This window comes from Asterias rubens, chromosome 5, assembly GCF_902459465.1.
Source record: "Asterias rubens chromosome 5, eAstRub1.3, whole genome shotgun sequence".
Taxonomy (NCBI): domain Eukaryota; kingdom Metazoa; phylum Echinodermata; class Asteroidea; order Forcipulatida; family Asteriidae; genus Asterias; species Asterias rubens.
Window position 1 is genome coordinate 9,882,766 of NC_047066.1, and position 19,628 is coordinate 9,902,393.

Here is a 19,628-nt window from a genome sequence, read left to right on the forward strand (position 1 = left end):
ACCCCATTTTGATCTTGTCTTCCGGTTCAAAATCGAGGTTGAAAATTTCAAAATTCATGTATAAAGACTACAAAATTCCCCCATTGATTGCGCGTAAAGATTTTACAATTACATGTACATGTACTTTGTCACCACGTGTAAGCATGCGGTGCATTGCGGTCACCACTTGTAAGTATGCGGTATTATTTCAAAAAATCATAACTTTTGATCTGCATGACGGATTTTGACAATCAATACATCATCGGAAAGGGCATTAAAAACTCCGTAAACACCTCACAGACATGACCCCATTTTGATCTTGTCTTCTGGTTAAAAATCGATGTTGAAAAATCTAAAATTCACGTATAAAGCACTACAAAATTCCCCCATTGATTGCGCGTAAAGATTTTACAATTACATGTACATGTACTTTGTCACCACGTGTAAGCATGCGGTGCATTGCGGTCACCACGTGTAAGTATGCGGTGCATTGATGAGCATAGTCACGCTCTGCACCACGTGTTGATCGTTTTAGTCTGCGTACCATACTGCGTTGATAACACCTGTCACTAAAGTTAAGCAAAATCGAGCCCAGTCAGTATTTGGATGGGAGACCACTTGGCGACCAAAATTTGTAAGGTTTACTATTGTATTTAAATTTTTTTTCTCCTATAAATAGCTTCGCTTTAGTCTGTTTTCAAGGCGTTTTCAACAAAGATTTTCCTCCTAGTTAGTCTCTTCTCCAGTCGTCATTATGCATAAGCTCCCATATCCTCAACCACACAAGCTTTTTTGACAGTCTATACATCATATGAAAGGGCTTTACGTACGTAGTCTGTTTTCAAGGTGTTTTCAACAAACATTTCCTTTTCGGTTAGTTAGTCTCTTCTCCAGTCGTCATTATGCATAAGTTCCTATGTCCTCAACCACACAAGCTATTTTGACAATCTATACATCATATGAAAGGGCTTTACGTACGTAGTCTGTTTTCAGATGTTTTTAACAAACATTTCCTATTCAGTTAGTCTCTTCTCCAGTCGTCATTATGCATAAGTTCCTATGTCCTCAACCACAAAAGCTATTTTGACAATCTATACATCATATGAAAGGGCTTTACGTACGTAGTCTGTTTTCAAGGCGTTTTCAACAAAGATTTTCCTCCTAGTTAGTCTCTTCTCCAGTCGTCATTATGCATAAGCTCCCATATCCTCAACCACACAAGCTATTTTGACAATCTATACATCATATGAAAGGGCTTTACGTACGTAGTCTGTTTTCAAGGTGTTCTCAACAAACATTTCCTTTTCGGTTAGTTAATCTCTTCTCCAGTCGTCATTATGCAGTTCCTATGTCCTCAACCACACAAGCTATTTTGACAATCTATACATCATATGAAAGGGCTTTACGTACGTAGTCTGTTTTCAAGGCGTTTTCAACAAACATTTCCCTTCTGGTTAGTTAGGCTCTTCTCCAGTCGCCATTATTCATCAGTTCACGTTTCCTCAACCACAAAAGCTATTTTGACAATCTATACATCATATGAAAGGGCCTCACGTATTCCACAAAAATGGGTGTGTTGGTGACCTTTTCTTGACTTTTTGACCTTTTTAAACTGGAAGAGCCTGTAAAATGCTTTGAAAAGGCAGTATTTGAAGACTTTTAGGTTGAAATGTACACTTTTTGATGCTTTTTCTATAAATTATTACGCATCGAGAAAACTGTTTGGTTTTGATTTCTTTGTTATTTGACGAGCTATTAACAATACTTGTTTCATTTATTCAAACACTGACCCAACAATAGCCGAACACCTAGTGTTTGTTTGTACAAACACTATATCTAGTTGTGTTTATTTTCGATACTATTCTGTAGCTTTTTTAATCATTACTTTTGCCTTTTTTCCCACCGAAACGCTTTTTAACGAAAAAAAAAAAAAAAAGTAACCAGATTTATTTGTTTATTTCTTCAGGAGATGGCCAAACAGATAATAAAGTGGAATTCACTTGTGAACCTGGACAATTCCGATGCGAGGATCGTACTAAGTGTATCGCGGAAGAATGGCACTGTGATGGAACCACGCAATGTACCGATAACACTGACGAGGAAAACTGCGAAGGTTTGTGATAAAAATAGAAGAAGATTTGTACAATATAATTTGGTTTCACTCTTAGGGCCTTTTGTCACACAAGGCAACTTTTACAGGCAAGTTGGAGGCCTTCCTGCAGTGCATGTATGCTATAGGACCACTTTCGTAGCACATGAGTCATTTTCCAAACAATACCAATTACAATCCGCAAGAATAATAATGTGAAAATTGAAATGTGAGTGCATTTTTTTCTTGGAGATTGTATGATGGAACTGGTTGCCTGTAACTTGACCCGTTTGACATGGCCCTTACACCGATGTGTATTGACCACATGTGTACTCTCCCGAGTTAAAGGGTCTCTGTACTTTTTGAAGGACAAAAAAACAAAATGTCTATACTACACTAAACTTGTTTGAAGATAATGATAGTAGAAAGCTTCCCTGGAAATAGGTGCTGCATTTTTTTTTTTTTTTTTTTTTTTTTTTTTTTTTAAACTTCGTCTCAGTGATCATGAGACGAAAATTATTATTTTAGCATGAAAAACGTTCTTTCTGTTTTACTCATTTCTCATAAACTACAGCACCACAGCCACTATTATTTTAAGGTACGCTTTCTACTATCATAATCTTCAAACGGTGTAAGTTTGATGTAAATCTGTGATCGGACATTGTGTTTTGTGTTACAAAAAGTACCCAAATCCTTTAAGCAAGGGGAAAAAAGCCACATACAAACCATTCGTTAATTCGGAGTCACAAATTCTAGTCCCGTATTACTAATACTAGGTCAACCCCAAGTCAAATTATAAATGAGAGTTTTTCCCACAACATTTCAGATTGAGTTGATTCCCGTTTCACAAATTGTTGCATTCACTGACCTTCGAGGATTGTACAGTCTGATTTTCTCTTTCTTTGTGGGAATTCACTCTCGTGCACCTTGAACTTGGTGGTTTTGGCGCCTATAGGGCCGCGGCCGGCTATGCGACTGATTGATGCTGCTGCTGCGTTGTCGTCATCGCCGGCGTCCATAGTCAGCGCATCACCGATGCCGATATTCCCCCTGACTGCGAACTAACTCCTGCCAGCGATAACTCAATTCCCTAACATTAACAAGCTTGGATTTAGTTTATTCTGGTTTATACAACTTCGCCACTTTCTTCCCCTGCTTCACAGGACGCAGTTTCCTGAGCAGACGCAATCTTTTTCTTAACCGCCCAACAGAAGCTTTCAGAAACAACAAGCTCTTTCATTGGTCCGCACATCCATATGTATGCCAAACGCGCTTTGATTGGCCGAGCGTATAGTCATTTATTTATTTGTTGCACGATCCAAGTCATTCACTTATTTTTATGCTTACATTTTCGCGAATAAATCCTTGACGACTTTTTTGGGTGGTAAGTTGAATTTTCTACCAATTTAGAGACAAATGAGAGTAGTTTTGTGGGGTTAACCACTGGAAAGCATAAATTGGAGAATCATCCCAAGGTCTAGAAATTATTGTAATGGCTTGCCCTTTGCCCTAGATAATTAATGTTTTTGTTCCGTTTGTCTGTTTACAGAAATAGCTGCGCTAATTGGAAACATTGAGGAGTACAGCAACACTGAATACAATGGAGGCGACATCGATGAAGACTACAGTGCAGTATGGGGTATGCGAAGGGGAGGGGGAAGGGGAAATCAAAGACAGGGCCGGGGATGGGGAAAGCGAAGAGACGGCCGGGGATGGGGAAAGCGAAGTAACGGCGGGGGAAGAAGAAACGGGTGGGGAAGGAGGAAAGGTGGAAGATCATCTAAGAGTAGTGGAAGTGACAGTAGTGGAAGTGACAGTAGTTGCAGTGATGAGACAACTACTGAAGCTGTCCAAACCACAAAGCTTTCTACAACAACCCTTGCACAAACGACTGCCTCTACCACAACCACCCTTGAACCGACGACTGTTTCTAACGCAACCACCCTTGAACCAACGACTGTTTCTAACGCAACCACCCTTGAACCAACGACTGTTTCTAACGCAACCACCCTTGAACCGACGACTGTTTCTAACGCAACCACCCTTGAACCAACGACTGCTTCTGCTACAACTAATCCAACTACGACTCCTTCTGGTACACGCACTCCAGATGCCACACCTCCTTCTGGTACACGCACTCCAGATGCCACGCCTCCTTCTGGTACGCGCACTCCAGATGCCACGCCTCCTTCTGGTACACGCACTCCAGATGCAACACCTCCTTCTGGTACACGCACTCCAGATGCCACGCCTCCTTCTGGTACACGCACTCCAGATGCCACGCCTCCTTCTGGTACACGCACTCCAGATGCCACGCCTCCTTCTGGTACACGCACTCCAGATGCCACGCCTCCTTCTGGTACACGCACTCCAGATGCCACGCCTCCTTCTGGTACGCGCACTCCAGATGCCACGCCTCCTTCTGGTACGCGCACTCCAGATGTCACGCCTCCTTCTGGTACGCGCACTCCAGATGCCACGCCTCCTTCTGGTACACGCACTCCAGATGCCACGCCTCCTTCTGGTACACGCACTCCAGATGCCACGCCTCCTTCTGGTACACGCACTCCAGATGCAACACCTCCTTCTGGTACACGCACTCCAGATGCCACGCCTCCTTCTGGTACGCACACTCCAGATGCCACGCCTCCTTCTGGTACACGCACTCCAGATGCCACGCCTCCTTCTGGTACGCGCACTCCAGATGCCACGCCCCCTTCTGGTACACGCACTCCAGATGCCACACCTCCTTCTGGTACACGCACTCCAGATGCCACGCCTCCTTCTGGTACACGCACTCCAGATGCCACACCTCCTTCTGGTACACGCACTCCAGATGCCACGCCTCCTTCTGGTACGCGCACTCCAGATGCCACGCCTCCTTCTGGTACACGCACTCCAGATGCCACACCTCCTTCTGGTACACGCACTCCAGATGCCACACCTCCTTCTGGTACACGCACTCCAGATGCCACGCCTCCTTCTGGTACGCGCACTCCAGATGCCACGCCTCCTTCTGGTACACGCACTCCAGATGCCACGCCTCCTTCTGGTACACGCACTCCAGATGCCACGCCTCCTTCTGGTACGCGTACTCCAGATGCCACACCTCCTATGATACCATAGACCCATAATACGACTACTTCTGCCACAACCACGTGATCCAACTAAGACGACTGCTTCTGCAACAACCACCCTTGATGATCCAACTAAGATGACCACCCTTGATTCAACTAAGACGACTGTTTCTGCTACAACCACCCTTGATCCAACTAAGATGACCACCCTTGATCAAACAAGACGACTGCTTCTGCAACAACCACCCTTGATGATCAAACTGAGACGTCGACTGCTTCTGCCACAACCACTCTTGATCAAACTAAGACGACTGCTTCTGCAACAACCAACTAAAGACAACTGCTTCTGCCACAACCACCCTTGATCAAACTAAGACGACTGCTTCTGCCACAACCACCCTTGATCCAACTAAGACGACTGTTTCTGGCACAACCACCCTTGATCAAACTGAGACGACTGCTTCTGTTACAACCACCCTTGATCAAACTAAGACGACTGTTTCTGCCACAACCACCCTTGATCCAACTAAGACGACTGTTTCTGCCACAACCACCCTTGATCAAACTAAGACGACTGCTTCTGCCACAACCACCCTTGATCCAACTAAGACGACTGTTTCTGGCACAACCACCCTTGATCAAACTGAGACGACTGCTTCTGTTACAACCACCCTTGATCAAACTAAGACGACTGTTTCTGCCACAACCACCCTTGATCCAACTAAGACGACTGTTTCTGCCACAACCACCCTTGATCAAACTAAGACGACTGCTTCTGCCACAACCACCCTTGATCAAACTGAGACGACTGTTTCTGCCACAACCACCCTTGATCAAACTAAGACGACTGTTTCTGCCACAACCACCCTTGATCAAACTGAGACGACTGCTTCTGTTACAACCACCCTTGATCCAACTAAGACGACTGTTTCTGCCACAACCACCCTTGATCAAACTAAGACGACTGCTTCTGCCACAACCACCCTTGATCCAACTAAGACGACTGCTACACTTTATTACCCTGTTTAATTACCCGTTTTTGTCAAAATGACAACCTAAACGGGCGTTTGTGTGGGAAACTGTAACAGATACATCTCGACTGAGACAAAACCTACACACAAGTAACACCGTGCTTCAACTAAAGCCACAATTCAAAACAGCAAGACCACTAGGTCAGGCTAAGTTTTCTCAAGAAATACACTTTTTAGTTGTGACTGAAAAGGTAACGCAACTGAACTACCAAAACCTTTTCTTCGTAAAAAAAAAGGTTCAATATTGTACAGTCTCTTGTTTACTCGAACGGAAATTGATGTCTTAAAGGCAGTGGACACTATTGGTAATTACTCAAAATAATTATTAGCATAAAACCTTACTTGGTAACAAGTAATGGGGAGAGGTTGATAGTAAAGCATTGTGAGAAACGGCTCTCTCTGAAGTGACGTAGTTTTCGAGAAAGAAGTAATTTTTCACGAATTTGATTTCGAGACCTCAAGTTTAGAATTTGAGGTCTCGAAATCAACCATCTGAAAGCACACAACTTCGTGTGACAAGGGTGTTTTTTCTTTCATTAATATCTCGCAAGTTCGATGACCGATTGAGCTGAAACTTTCACAGATTTGTTATTTGATGCTTATGTTGCGATACAGCAAAGGAGAAGACTGGTCTTTGACAATTACCATTAGTGTCCAGTGGCTTAAAAGCGGCAAAGTGGTTTTCAAAATTACGTTTATTGATAGCTATCTTTACTTTAGACATTATAATCCGAAGTTGAGTCTTGTAGATGACATTTTTCACGCCAATTGTGTAGACTTGGGTTAGAGATAGCCACGCCCACAGTGCCAGTTTTTTGGGGATCGTACTGAGTCATTGAGATTTTCAACTGGAAATAGGTTTTATTCAAGCTATTACCAAAATTGGAAGTTGAAGCATTGCATGGTTTGCGGTATCACCATGCATGTTTCTTCTACTTGCCAGGTAGTGTAATATAACGTTCTTTTTAAAACGTGTCTTGCTTGTTATCTTTTACCGCAGAGTAGATTTCCAAACTATTTATTATTAACTTTTAGGTTAGAGATCCCTTGCAAATGACGTCATAATCTCAAACAGCGCCCTCATTGAGGCAAGATTATTATAGTCAGATAATTGGACAATAGCCGTCTTTATTAATGTGTTCATTAACAGTGGGCACGTGACATCGGCTTACCAGCGCCTGCACTGCGCGTTATGCAAGGAGTCTCTATCTATGATTGTAATCCATTAGTTTCTGAAACATTAAAATACTTCTTGAGCATAAACAAATAATGCAATCGTCGTCATTTTCTTGTTGCTGCAAACACATTTACCCCCGATTCCCGTTATTTCAAAAATCTCATGTATTCGATGAAATAAATGGTGTTCTATAGTGCATTTTGATAATTTCAATGGTCAAAATGTTTCCCTCGGGACTTACGTTCGTCATTATCGTGACGTGTGCATGCATTGCAGGTTTATCCAGTATTGGCGGCTACGGCTACAGCTACGGCTGTAAAGGGTGGTGCTAACCATACTTCAACGTATAATGACGCAAAAATCTAGCCATAGCCGTAGTTATATTGGCTTATTGGGACAAGGCCTATGACTCGTGTGTAGTTGTGTTTTAAAAAGGGAATAAAAGGGTAGCGACAAGTACGAGTTCTTGCACGGCCGTTTAAACCGGCAGGGTCGTCCCGTGCACACGGCAACGACCCTGTAAGGTTTTAAACGGACGTTTAACAACGAGTCACTACTCTTGTATTTCCATTCATATAATATGCCATTTTGTGAAAAAACGTAAAAAAAATACAATTACAGACACTTTGACAGTTGAAAATTCGAGGTTTGAAATATTTTTTTTCAAAAACTGGGAACCTGGGAACAAAAGAGTTCCATGTAAACTGATTTGGACTTTACACAAGCCCACAATCTCACTCAAAAATAAAACACTTCAGGCAGTCCTGAAGCCATTAGAAAAATACGCATCTGAAAGCACACAAATTAATTTGTGTTTTGCTCTTCTTTCTCGCAACTTTGATGACCACTCCAGCCAAATTGTCACAGGCTTGTTATATTTTCATGCATAATGTTAGGATACACTCAGTGAGAATACTGGGCCCAATTTCATGGCTCTGCTTACCGCCGAATTCTGCGCTTACGATCACGATTCCCCGCTTACATGCAAGCGCCGAATTTCTGCGCTAGCCTTGTATAAGCGTAGAATGCCTAATAAAGTGGAGTACGCACGCGCAGAAGCCAAAATTCGCCGCTAGCCTGTGAAATACGCTTGCCGTAGACACAGAATTATCTGCTTCCGTAAGTGCGATTATGTGCTTACGGTAAGCAGACTGAAATTGGGCCCTGATCGTTGACACAGTTACCAAAGGTGTCCAGTGCCTTTATGACGCATACATCTCCAAGCTAGCCAACCATAAGAAACACATAAGAGGTTTTTCCTTAAAATAAACCTACTAGAATTCACATTCCCATCACATCAGCATGTTAAAACAAGATCCTTTATGTGTCACTACATTGCAGCTGTTAGTTACGGTGGCAGGAGATTCTGTTCCCGTGTTTACCCCACAGTGAGGTTTTTTGTTTTTTTAACACTGACAATTCCCCCATCTTGAGAAGAGACCATACGTTGAAACGCTTTGGAAATAATGCTCCAATGGGGCAGGTGTGCCTTGCGACGTTTTACTACAAAATTATAGAGGAATTCGGGATTTCTTTTCCTTTTTGGAGTTATATGGAACATGTGCATAACGGCGTTATTGATAACATAATCTCCTATATCAAGACAGGAATTGGTAGTATTACAGTACAAAAACTCTCGAGGTGGAGATCCATTTGGCAAAGGGTGTACAAACTTCTTTTGATAGCGCCCTCTAAGCAACATCATCCTCTCAGCCCATGTGAGGACTGGAGAAAAAAATAACTATTACAAGTGGTGATCATCACAATTTTTGGTATAGGCGTTATTGCACCTGTCGTTTCAGTAGGGCGCCCTCATCTAGATGTCAAAGGAAAGTAACATATCGGCTCATCTTTAGCCTGAACATCTGACGTCACACTTCAAGGCTTGTAAATTACGCCAGATACCAGCCTTGAGGCCCACTCTCTACAACATTGTACCTTTGACATCTAGCGTTCATTTCACATGGAGACTCGCAGTCAATCATATGTACATGTTTACATACAAGACTATGAAACAACATTGCATGCATGTACGTGCCGTACACAATATTAATAATGCACACCGCATGCACATGACCGAAAGGCAGCTGTGACAGATCACCTCGGACCAATCAAAACACAGACACGTTTATCCACTTAATCATTGTATCCAATCATTGGGTCCTTAAAGGCACTGGACGGTATTGTTCATGATCGACCATGGTCAATTCGAGAGCTACGTCACAGTTTTTAGTCAACACTATACGGCTCTGGACAAGTGTGAGTCGCTCACCCGAACTTGCTCTGTCCCGAACCAGAGACGTCCTGCAAGATGTGCCTTTCACCTCGCATTCCATTCAAACGGAGTTTCGTAGTAAATACACACTCCACTCATTACATTTTTGGACAAATGCAACAGGCGGTCGAAAACTACATCTCATTACTTTAATACAGATATGAGAAGCAATTATTACGTCACTGCATGCTGACCAATGTGATTATTTGGCTTTCAAGACCAGTGCCTCGTACTGATAAAAAAGACTGGGGACAAGTTTACGTCAAAGCCTGATGGTACTGCAAACCAAGGTTGGAAAACTGCAGAACCAATAAAAGCAAAGCAAAAACATAGTCACAGTTTGTAACAAATATTAAGAAAAAGGGAACAAGTATTGAATTTGTTGGAAACAAGCAACCAATCAATTGCAATCATGAGATAGTTTTTTGTTTCATTGAAAACTTGAAGAAAAGTTTATCTGGGTCACAACATCTGTTAATACGGTTGAATGTTTTGCTAACATTGGGCCGGCTGACCATGCCAACCAGTGCGGTTTGTTGATCAACAAATAAGAAGTCTGTTTCAAAACCGATATTTGGGTAAAATGCAATTAAATTGTGTCTTTTTACCCAACTTAAGGACTGTATATAATTATTTAGATATTTGCTTTTGTACTATAACAGAAGGTCACATTCTTACCACTGATAAACATCAATTCTGAAATTCGTTTATTACATTTTATTTTATGCTCTGAAGGCCGCTGTCCCATTTAAACTACTGAATGGCCTTTGCATTTTGTTCGTTTTGTTCTTACTGTTTCTGTAAAAGCATTCGTAACATTTACCGATTCGATAGTAGTGTTTGTTTTTAAAACAAGAAATATCTTTCTATGCCATAAAAATTAATTGCATTTTCCCCCCTTGAGCAGTCTTTTCTGCTTTCATTCCTTTAAAGGAGAGGTTCGACATTCTACAAAATAAAAATGTAAAATACTGTTTCAGTGCCTTAATTTCACTCTTATTGTGACACAATCAGAGTAATGTATCTGTTTTGTGCTTATATTATTTTACAAAGAAAGGTCAAGATTAAGGGCCAGTTACGTCGAGTATACATCACGAGCCAAAACACGCCAGAGATAAGATGGGAAACCGTAATAAAATAAGCTACGGGTGCGTTCGTTTAGCTTCCCTGGGTCGACCCCGGTGTGTGGCTGTTTTTTTTCCAAGACGAACGTGTGCAGATAATTACCCACGTTCGTCCTGGAAGTAAAAACCGCCACACACCGGGGTCGACCCAGGGAAGCTAAACGAACGCACCCATAATAAACGGAGAAGGGAAAAAGAGAAGAGGTGGACAAAGAAGAAGAAAGTGGAGGGATAATAATAGTAATAATATCGAAGTCTTCCCGTATTTACCAAACAAGGTACTCCAAGCGCTTATAACAGAAAGATGGGTAATTGAAATTTTATGAATTCTGAGACCCGATTATGTAGCACCTTACGAGGGTTTACAAGGTGCTACAGCGCATCAGCAGCTACAGTCAGGAACACTGGGGTGAACCCCTTCTCTTTTTGAGAAGTGCACTGGTTTTTTTTACGTCCCATCCGAAGAACGAAGCAATGGTTAAGTGTCTTGCTTAAGGACACATTTGTCGTGACTTGGGGGTTCGAATCCACAATCTGGTGACCAGAAACACCAGAGTTTGAATTCGGTGTTCTTTACCGCTCGGCAACGAAACTTCCAAGGAATAGAGATAATAATTGGGTTTTCATGGGGGGGGGGCTATAGATCCTACGACCTGAATATTGTTACACAACCATGTAGAGGGGAGAACCGTTAGGAACTGAATAAGTATAACAAGTTGAGACATCACTCGGACACACTAAACAGTTTTGGTTAGGTTAAAAACAGTTTTGTTTACTTTTACCCTGAAAGCTTACCGATTGTAAAGTTCATACTTAAACCATTTTTTGCTGTGAAATATTTTCTTTTTGGAATCTGGTCGAATTTTGAGAAAACTGTATTAAAAAAAAAAAAAACGCAACCAACTAAGGAGAATGTTTTCACATGCTAAACATTTTGCACATTATTATTGTTGTTCACTATTTGCTCAAGATTCTTTCAACGCATTAAGCCCGAAATTTCACAAGTTATTTTAGGTTTAATGGTTGATCACACAAAACATGAACTCTGTCTCCGACTATTTTGTCAGTTATACCAATCCTGTATACCAAGATTGTTTTAACCCTATAGGAATGTATTTTATTTACAAAAAAACTAACCTGTGGAAATGTCATTTTAAAAGGTGACCGCGTTTCCTAGATATCGCTGAAAATCCGGAGCGAATATGTATACGAGGAAGTGTTGTGTTGTCCGTAAGCCTAATAGTAATACAAAATCTAAAAAACGTTTACGTTTCTCAAATTCAAATTCTTCCATAATAACATTACTTCAAAGTGAAATGATTCTCAGATTTTCCATACTATCGAAAGCTATTGTAGCCTTCTTTACAAGCAACTTTTTGCCATTGATGTTAGGAGTGATTTTGCAATGACCTCAACGCTCTTCCTTGAACAAAATTACAAGTAAAAAAGGCACGGGCTATTCTATAAATCTTGTGTAGAACATAATTCTCAAGGAGCAGTAGGCCCGATCTGAATTTAAATGACAACAAAACTGTGAAAATAAAGGCTCAATGAGTCACTGCATGGAGAGATCACACTTTTAAAAAAATAATAAACACTTTATGCTTTCATTGTTTTAGCACACCGAGATTATGGTATCACGGTTGTTGCTGTTTTCGCAAACAAAAACATTGATTCGGGCAACAAACATTTCAACAATTTTTTTTACTTTGACCATCTTTAGGCCTATAACAAATAAGTTTTGTGCGAGATTTATTCAATGGTACTAATTTAGAATAGTACGCACACCCTTTAAGCGAATTTTACCCCGTCGATTAAAATTGATTTTTAGGGAGGAAAACCATTATACAAGGATTTCTTTGGAAAAGTAATTCAATTCATTGTATACAGCAATGTTTTAATATTAATGTGAAAGTAAAACAGCCAAAACACCTGTTAACGGACTTCTAATTAAATGGTATATAAAGAGCTTAAGATGAAGAGTCTTAGCAACAGTCGAGCAGAGACGGTGAGCGAAGACGACTAGTATCTTGTATTTTCAGCTTATGATCATCACGATAAGGTGAGTGTCTTTCTGAAGATATCAATGCTGGTATACTTATATCGATCACAAGTTTCAAAGGGTCTATGTACTAATTCTTCCTAACACAAAACACAACGTCAACAGATTCACATAAACTTACACAGTTTAGATAATGATAGTAGAAAGCTTCCCTTAAACTATTACTTACTGAGGTGCTGGCTGTAGTTTTTGAGAAATGAGTAAAACAATGTCACAAAAATTATGTTTGTCTCAGATTTAGCATGTTGTAAAAACGTATTCACCAGTTATGGTATGTTATGGTATGATACCATAACTGTTTAATGAGTTTTTACATGTTTTCTAATATCACTATCTTCAAACCGTTTATGTTTAAGGTAAATCTGTGGACATTTTGAAAAATTCTTTGTATACGGAACTGAACTCGTCCTAAAGTCCTCAGATTAATCCTAAGCTATGAAGAGTTGGGTGAAACCGACGGCTGGACACATATTGTCAAAGACCAGTGTTCTCACTCGGTGTATCCCTAAATGTAGTGCATAAAATAACAAACCTGTGAACATGTTGGGTTCAATTTGTCATCGAATTTGCAAGAGAATAATGGAAGAAAACACACCCTTGGTGCATAACTTTGTGTGCTTTCAGATGAATAATAAGGTTTCAGCTAAACTCTTTCATTACTTGAGTGTGGAATAACCTGTATCTCAAAAATACGTTGTTTCAGAGGGAGCCGTTTCTCACAATGTTTTTCAACAGCTCTCCGTTGCTCGTTACCAAGTATGTTTTTTTTGCTGACAATTATGTTGAGTAATTACCAAACGTGTCCGATGCCTTATAAGGTCTAATGGACGGTTACATTCACATGCTCAACATTTTGTAAACTCATGTTAAAATAGGCATTACACTATAGTTAGGGAAGCAGTTTATTGGTCATTTTAAAGGCAGTGGACACTATTGGTAATCACTCAAAATAATTATTAGCATAAAACCTTTCTTGGTGACGAGGATAGGGAGAGGTTGATGGTATAAAACATTGTGAGAAACGGCACCCTCTGAAGTGCCATAGTTTTCGAGAAAGAAGTAATTTTCCACGAATTTGATTTCGAGACCTCAGATTTAGAACTTGAGGTCTCGAAATCAACCATCTAACGCACACATCTTCGTGTGACAATGGTGTTATTTTCTTTCATTCATATCTCGCAAGTTCGACGACCAATTGAGCTCAAATTTTCACAGGTTCGTTATTTTATGCATATCTTGAGATACACCAACTGTGGAGGCTAGTCTTTGACAATTATCAATAGTGTCCACGGCCTTTAAACAAGTTGTTTTCAGCGGTCGCGACGCACACATGGAGAAATAGTGCGTCTTGGTAATACAGCCGGTGTCGCATGCAATTATGTCCTCTATGCAACACTATCCGGAGGACATTATTGCATATGCAATAATGTCCGCCGGACGGTTTTGCACATGCAATCGTGTCCGCCCGGACGATGCTGCATAATGCAATTGTGTCCGCCCGGGCGCATTTGCATATGCAGTTGTGTCCGCCTCCGTGCAAAACCGTCCTTGCAGTAAAATTAAACGCCCTTGATCGACGGAACACATTCGCCATTTGTTCACAAGCTAAGTGCATGTCATGAATGACATGGGAAATGTTCGGCCGTAGGGTATTCGCTGCAATCATAAAATACGTGAATATTCATGCTGCATATACTTAGGTTCATCAGTGCATGCACGCTCGCTTCTGCGCATACATACATGTACATGTACAGTCATGTTACATGTCCACCGGACGGGTTTCGCATAGCCCTGGACACGATTAAATATGCAAAAGTGTCCGGAGCGGACAGTATTGCATGACGGACAGTATTGCATCTGACACCGGTAGCATTTTCGGCTTGATATTGTACACCGGGCTAGTGTTGAGGCACTGGAAATTATTGGTAATTACTCAACATAATTGTTAGAATAAAAACTTACTTGGTAACGAGCATTGGGGAGCTGTTGATATTGTGAGAAACGGCTCCTCTGAAATAACGTAGTTTTTGGAGAAGAAGTAATTTCTCAGTAATATTTTAATTGATCTCGAGATGAATCGGCTATAAAGGTCTCGAGTTCAAGGGTCTGAAAGCACACAACTTCTTGTGACAAAGGGTGTTTGTCTTTCTCTTGTAACTTCGACGACCAATCTGAGTCCAAACTTTCACAGGTTGGTGTCTTTATGCATTATGATTAGATACACCAAGTGAGAAGACTGGTATTTTGACAATTACCAAGGGTGTCCAGTGCCTTTAAAGCCATGCGTGTGTGATACTTGTGTTTCATCACGCCGTGACCATCTGGAGTGTTTCACAAAGTAACCTCTCTCGATTGTTTTACAAAACTCGTTTCCCCAGGTTAGCAATTAATCGCTAATAAAAATAGTTGAAGGGTTGAAACACATTGACAGAGGTGTATGATAAAAGTGGTAACCTCTATTTTTGTCTTTAAAAAAGGTAAAATAAATATAGTAAGCAGGTCCCAAAACTGCAGTTGATGGGTCACTGCGTTACGAGTGACGAAAAACATGACTCTGTGACTGTGAGCCCAATTTCATAGCGCTGCTTAACGGTCGGTAAGCACATTTTCGTGCTTAGAACAAAGGTGTAAGCGTATTTCACACGGGTATGCAGAAAATTGGGTGGCTTTATTGCGCGTTTACCATGGATTTGCATTGTGACGTCATTATATTTTTTTCGTGCGGTAAGCACCGGAAGGTTAGCATGCCTTTTCGTGTGTCTACGGCTAGCAGCGCAATAAGATGGAAATCGTACAGTAGAATATCGGCCGTTAAGCAGCGCTATGAAATTAGGCCCACCTGAAACTGTTCGAAACGTGGATACCACAAAAATGGCTCATTTTCAGAGCCAACATTCCCCCAAAGAGAGATTCACACAATACCCACAAACTCAGTTACTTCCTACTACTATATACCTTTGAACTTTGCAGTTGATCCTATAGCATCAACGCATAAGCGTGCAATCAAGGGGGAAGGGGGCAAATACCCTCCCAAATTCGGATTTTAAAAAGTGCAAAAACTCCTGAACGGAAAGAAGAAATCAAAATGTACAGACAGATCAAGAAACTCTTTTACCTGGTTTAATTTCTACTGGTATTCGTTTAATTTATACTTAAGTACCCCCCCCCCCCCTTAAAGGGTTCGTAAACGTTAGGGTTTTTGAGCCGCTTGAATGTTTTATCAACCTTTCATCTTATACAAAATGGATACTATAATGAAAACATTTTTAAAGTGTTAGTGAAGGCTTCGTGTTGTGAGGTATCGCACTGTCTGTAGGTTGTTTTGCTCTTCAGTGATAGTCTCTGATACACATTTAGTCCATTAAACTTTACTAAACCCTTTCTCCTTCCATTTTGACCAGCAGCATACTGTTGAAGGCGTTTGAAAGTTGTCTCAAAGGACTGGTTCAGATATGGCAAAGTCTATGTTGTTCATAGTGTCAATGCTGATAGTACTAGCATTCATCACACCAGGATGCGAATCGCAAGAGCTCGAAGGTAAAATCAGAACATCAAATACTTCTGACTAAAATACTATCCACACACAAAAACATTGCAGTAGGGGGGCCTACTATACAAAAGCCCTCTAGTGCCATCGCTATTATATTTTTGAGAGCAGATATTTGTATTCTCAAGAGCAGTCGGGTTCGGGTTTTTTTCTGGTGCCGCTATTTATTTGTTAATATTTTGTCAAATTTAACATTTCTAAAATAAATTCAAGAGGAGTTGTTCGGAGCGTTTTAACAATAAAATATCGATGGCATGGAGGGGGTTTTGTACCATTGCAGTTTCATCAGCTCTAAAACAGAGAATTTTATAATCTCATTTGGAGAGTGTTCAAACAACTGGTAAAATTCATGTCTTTCAAAACACATACTTTTGATAACTGTTCAGTTGGTGGAATTCTACGAGCGTAGTTAACGGTAAGCAGGGAATGTTTACTTTTTTTGTGTTTAAAAATAATATGCTGATTGGGTTCGAGTATAGAGTTATATAACTCTATGCTCGAACCCAATCAGTAGCGCATATCTGTATACTATAGCTTGGGTTTTATAATATAACTCTATGGGTTCAAGGTGGGTAAAAAACGTTTTGGTATTGCACATGACATGTCTTTCGACTATCTGACAATTGCATAGCAAACGGCTATCACATTGCCAACGGGTTTCTTATAAACATAAGACATATCATGTGACGCGCTCTAAACCAATGAAAAGGAAGTTTTTTTGCAAGGGGTGTTATAATCAGCCTTATTTACCTTTCCACACTTTACTCTTTATTCTTATTTTCCCGTATGCGTCTTTAATAAACCAGATGCGTACTCCGAATGCGAGTCGACGGAATTCCAATGTGCCAACAGACAGTGCATTCCCGATGAAGGGCTGTGCGATGGTGAACCGCAGTGTGAAGATTACACGGACGAGTACAAGTGCCAAGGTTTGTATAATTAATTATAGTAAAGTTAAAGACAGTGGACACTATTGGAAATTGTCAAAGACCAGTCTTCTCACTTTGTGTATCTCAAAATATGCATTAAAAAAAAACTGTGAAAATTTGAGATCAATTGGTCGTCGAAGTTGCAAGGCACCCTTGTCAAACGAAGTTGTGTGCTTTCAGATGCTTTGACTTCGAGACCTCAAATTCTATTAATCTGAGGTCTCGAAATCAAATTCTTGGAAAGTTACTTCTTCCTCAAACTACGCCACTTTAGAGGGAGCCGTTTCTCACAATGTTTTATTCTATCAACCTCTCCCCAGTACTCGTTACCAAGTAAGGTTTTATGCTAATAATTATTTTGAGTATTTTACCAATAGCGACCACTGACTGCCTTTAATAGATGGAAATTTGCACACTTTTCACACTATAGTTATTTCCCGGGAAAGTTTTCACACAATAATGCAAATCTCTAGACTATAAAATGCATCCCAAAAATGCATGATTTGGTTTACTTGTAATAAAATCTAATATTCTTTCGTTATAGAGATGGAGGAGTTAGCTCTCATGTACGAAACCATTTTTGACGGTGACATCATTGGCTTGGATTTGAATGACACCGGAAGTGGTAATGACACTTTTGAGGAAGCTACTCAAACCCCCGGCAGTAAAGATCAAGTTGCAAAAAGTCGCGCCAAAAGGTCAACGTACTTCTATATTAGAGGAAGAAGAGGCCGGTACTATAAGTACTTTAAGTACCCCAAGTACCCCCGCGGCTACCTTTGGTATATCGTTGGTAAGTGGTGTAGGAAGCACAAGGCAATCAAACCGGTAACAACCACTACAACCACCACCCTTGCTCCAACTGATAAGCCGATTCCTTCGACAACTACCCAAGAACCAACTGAGGCGATTCCTTCTACAAGCACTTCAGCTACATCCACCAACGACCCAACTAACGCGATTCCTTCTACAACCACCACCCTTGCTCCAACTGATAAGCCGATTCCTTCGACAACTACCCAAGAACCAACTAACGCGATTCCTTCTGTTACAAGCACACAGGATCCAACGGCTCCACCACCATAGGTGACAAGCACGGTTGAACCATGACGATTCATCAGGCGCACCCAAGAACCAACTGAGACGATTCCTTTTACAATCAAACAAGAACTATAGGCGATTCCTTCTACAACCACCCAGAACCACCTAACGCGATTCCTTCTATAACCCAAGAAACAACTACTGCGATTCCTTTTACGAGCAAACAAGAACCAACTGAGGCGATTCCATCTACCCAAGAACCAACTATAAGGCAATTATTCTCCATCTAAGAACCAACTATGGCGATTCCAATTCTTCAAGAACCACCCAAGAACCAACTAAGGCGATTCCTTCTACAAGCACCCAAGTACTATAACTAAGGCAATTGAATTATTCAGATCTCTATAGTTGACATTACCTTCGTTTACTATAGGACAGTGTTCGTTTCATATAAAAAGCAAATTAAAGGAACTGGACAATATTGGTAATTACTCAAAATAGTTGATAGCATACAAAATTACGTGGTAACATGCAATGTAGAGCTGTTGAAAGTATAACACAGTGTGAGAAATGGCTCCCCTATGAAGTGACGAAGATTTTGAGAAAGAGGTATTTTCTCACCCATAAAGACTTGATGTGACCCGTTTTTATAGTGCATCTAAAGCCACACAAAGTAACGCAACAAGTGTCTTTTTTCTTTCATTATTCTCTTGCGAATTCAATGACCAATTTATCTACAGATCGATCGCACCATGACGTCCTTGACCGCCATCTTTGATGACAAACAACAATTTGAAAAATGCACAGGTAGTGCTCGCGCTGCGCGCACGACTCTCGGGCAATAGAGATGTTTAGTTGCACGTTCCGCGTCAACATGAACGTGAACGTCAGAAAATTGTGACGTTAAAATCTCACGTTTAAATAGCATAGGTGAAGTTACCATTTTTCACGTCAGGTACGTACGTACGTGCGCACCGACGTCATACGTGAGCATGCAATGAGCCCAAAGTGGCGACGTCACCCAGAAACAACACACTGTTTTCACGTTCACATTCACGTTTTTGCTCGAGTAAATGTGCAGCTAAACCTCACTAATGATAGCCTTTCGCGCGAGCACGTTTCATCCAAGATGGCGGCCAATAGAATTGGTCTTTCCGAAGCTCAAACATGAATCTTGCAATGCTGGAATACGCTTCCCCCACCTCCTAAACAAACTTAAGGTATACTTATCATTTAATGAAGCCGTAAAAATTTTAACTATTTTTTCGTATTCCTACTTTTCTTTCCGGGGCTTGTT

At 40.9% G+C, this 19,628-nt stretch overlaps 2 protein-coding genes across 3 annotated transcripts in view; one reads left to right on the forward strand and one right to left on the reverse strand.

The window, feature by feature from the left end:
• LOC117290136 overlaps nucleotides 1-7,603 on the reverse strand; it is a 29,316-nt gene extending 21,713 nt beyond the window's left edge. The window contains exons 1-2 of the mRNA XM_033771390.1: nucleotides 7,595-7,603; nucleotides 4,188-5,235 (exon numbers count right to left, since the gene is read on the reverse strand). Of these exons, the coding sequence (XP_033627281.1) occupies nucleotides 4,188-5,235; nucleotides 7,595-7,603 (1,057 nt within the window). The remainder of the gene's footprint in view (nucleotides 1-4,187; nucleotides 5,236-7,594) is intronic.
• A 5,148-nt stretch (nucleotides 7,604-12,751) lies between these two features.
• LOC117290618 lies at nucleotides 12,752-19,258 on the forward strand. 2 transcript variants are annotated; one of them, XM_033772082.1, is made up of 4 exons: nucleotides 12,752-12,814; nucleotides 16,216-16,351; nucleotides 17,168-17,290; nucleotides 17,835-19,258. In XM_033772082.1, exons 2-4 carry the CDS (start codon nucleotides 16,267-16,269, stop codon nucleotides 18,374-18,376), a joined length of 750 nt encoding a protein of 249 aa, XP_033627973.1. In that variant the 5' UTR covers nucleotides 12,752-12,814; nucleotides 16,216-16,266; the 3' UTR covers nucleotides 18,377-19,258. The 2 variants fall into 2 exon arrangements, with proteins under 2 accessions (XP_033627973.1, XP_033627974.1); XM_033772083.1 differs by having other exon boundaries at nucleotides 16,219-16,351.
• Nucleotides 19,259-19,628: the final 370 nt, after the last annotated feature.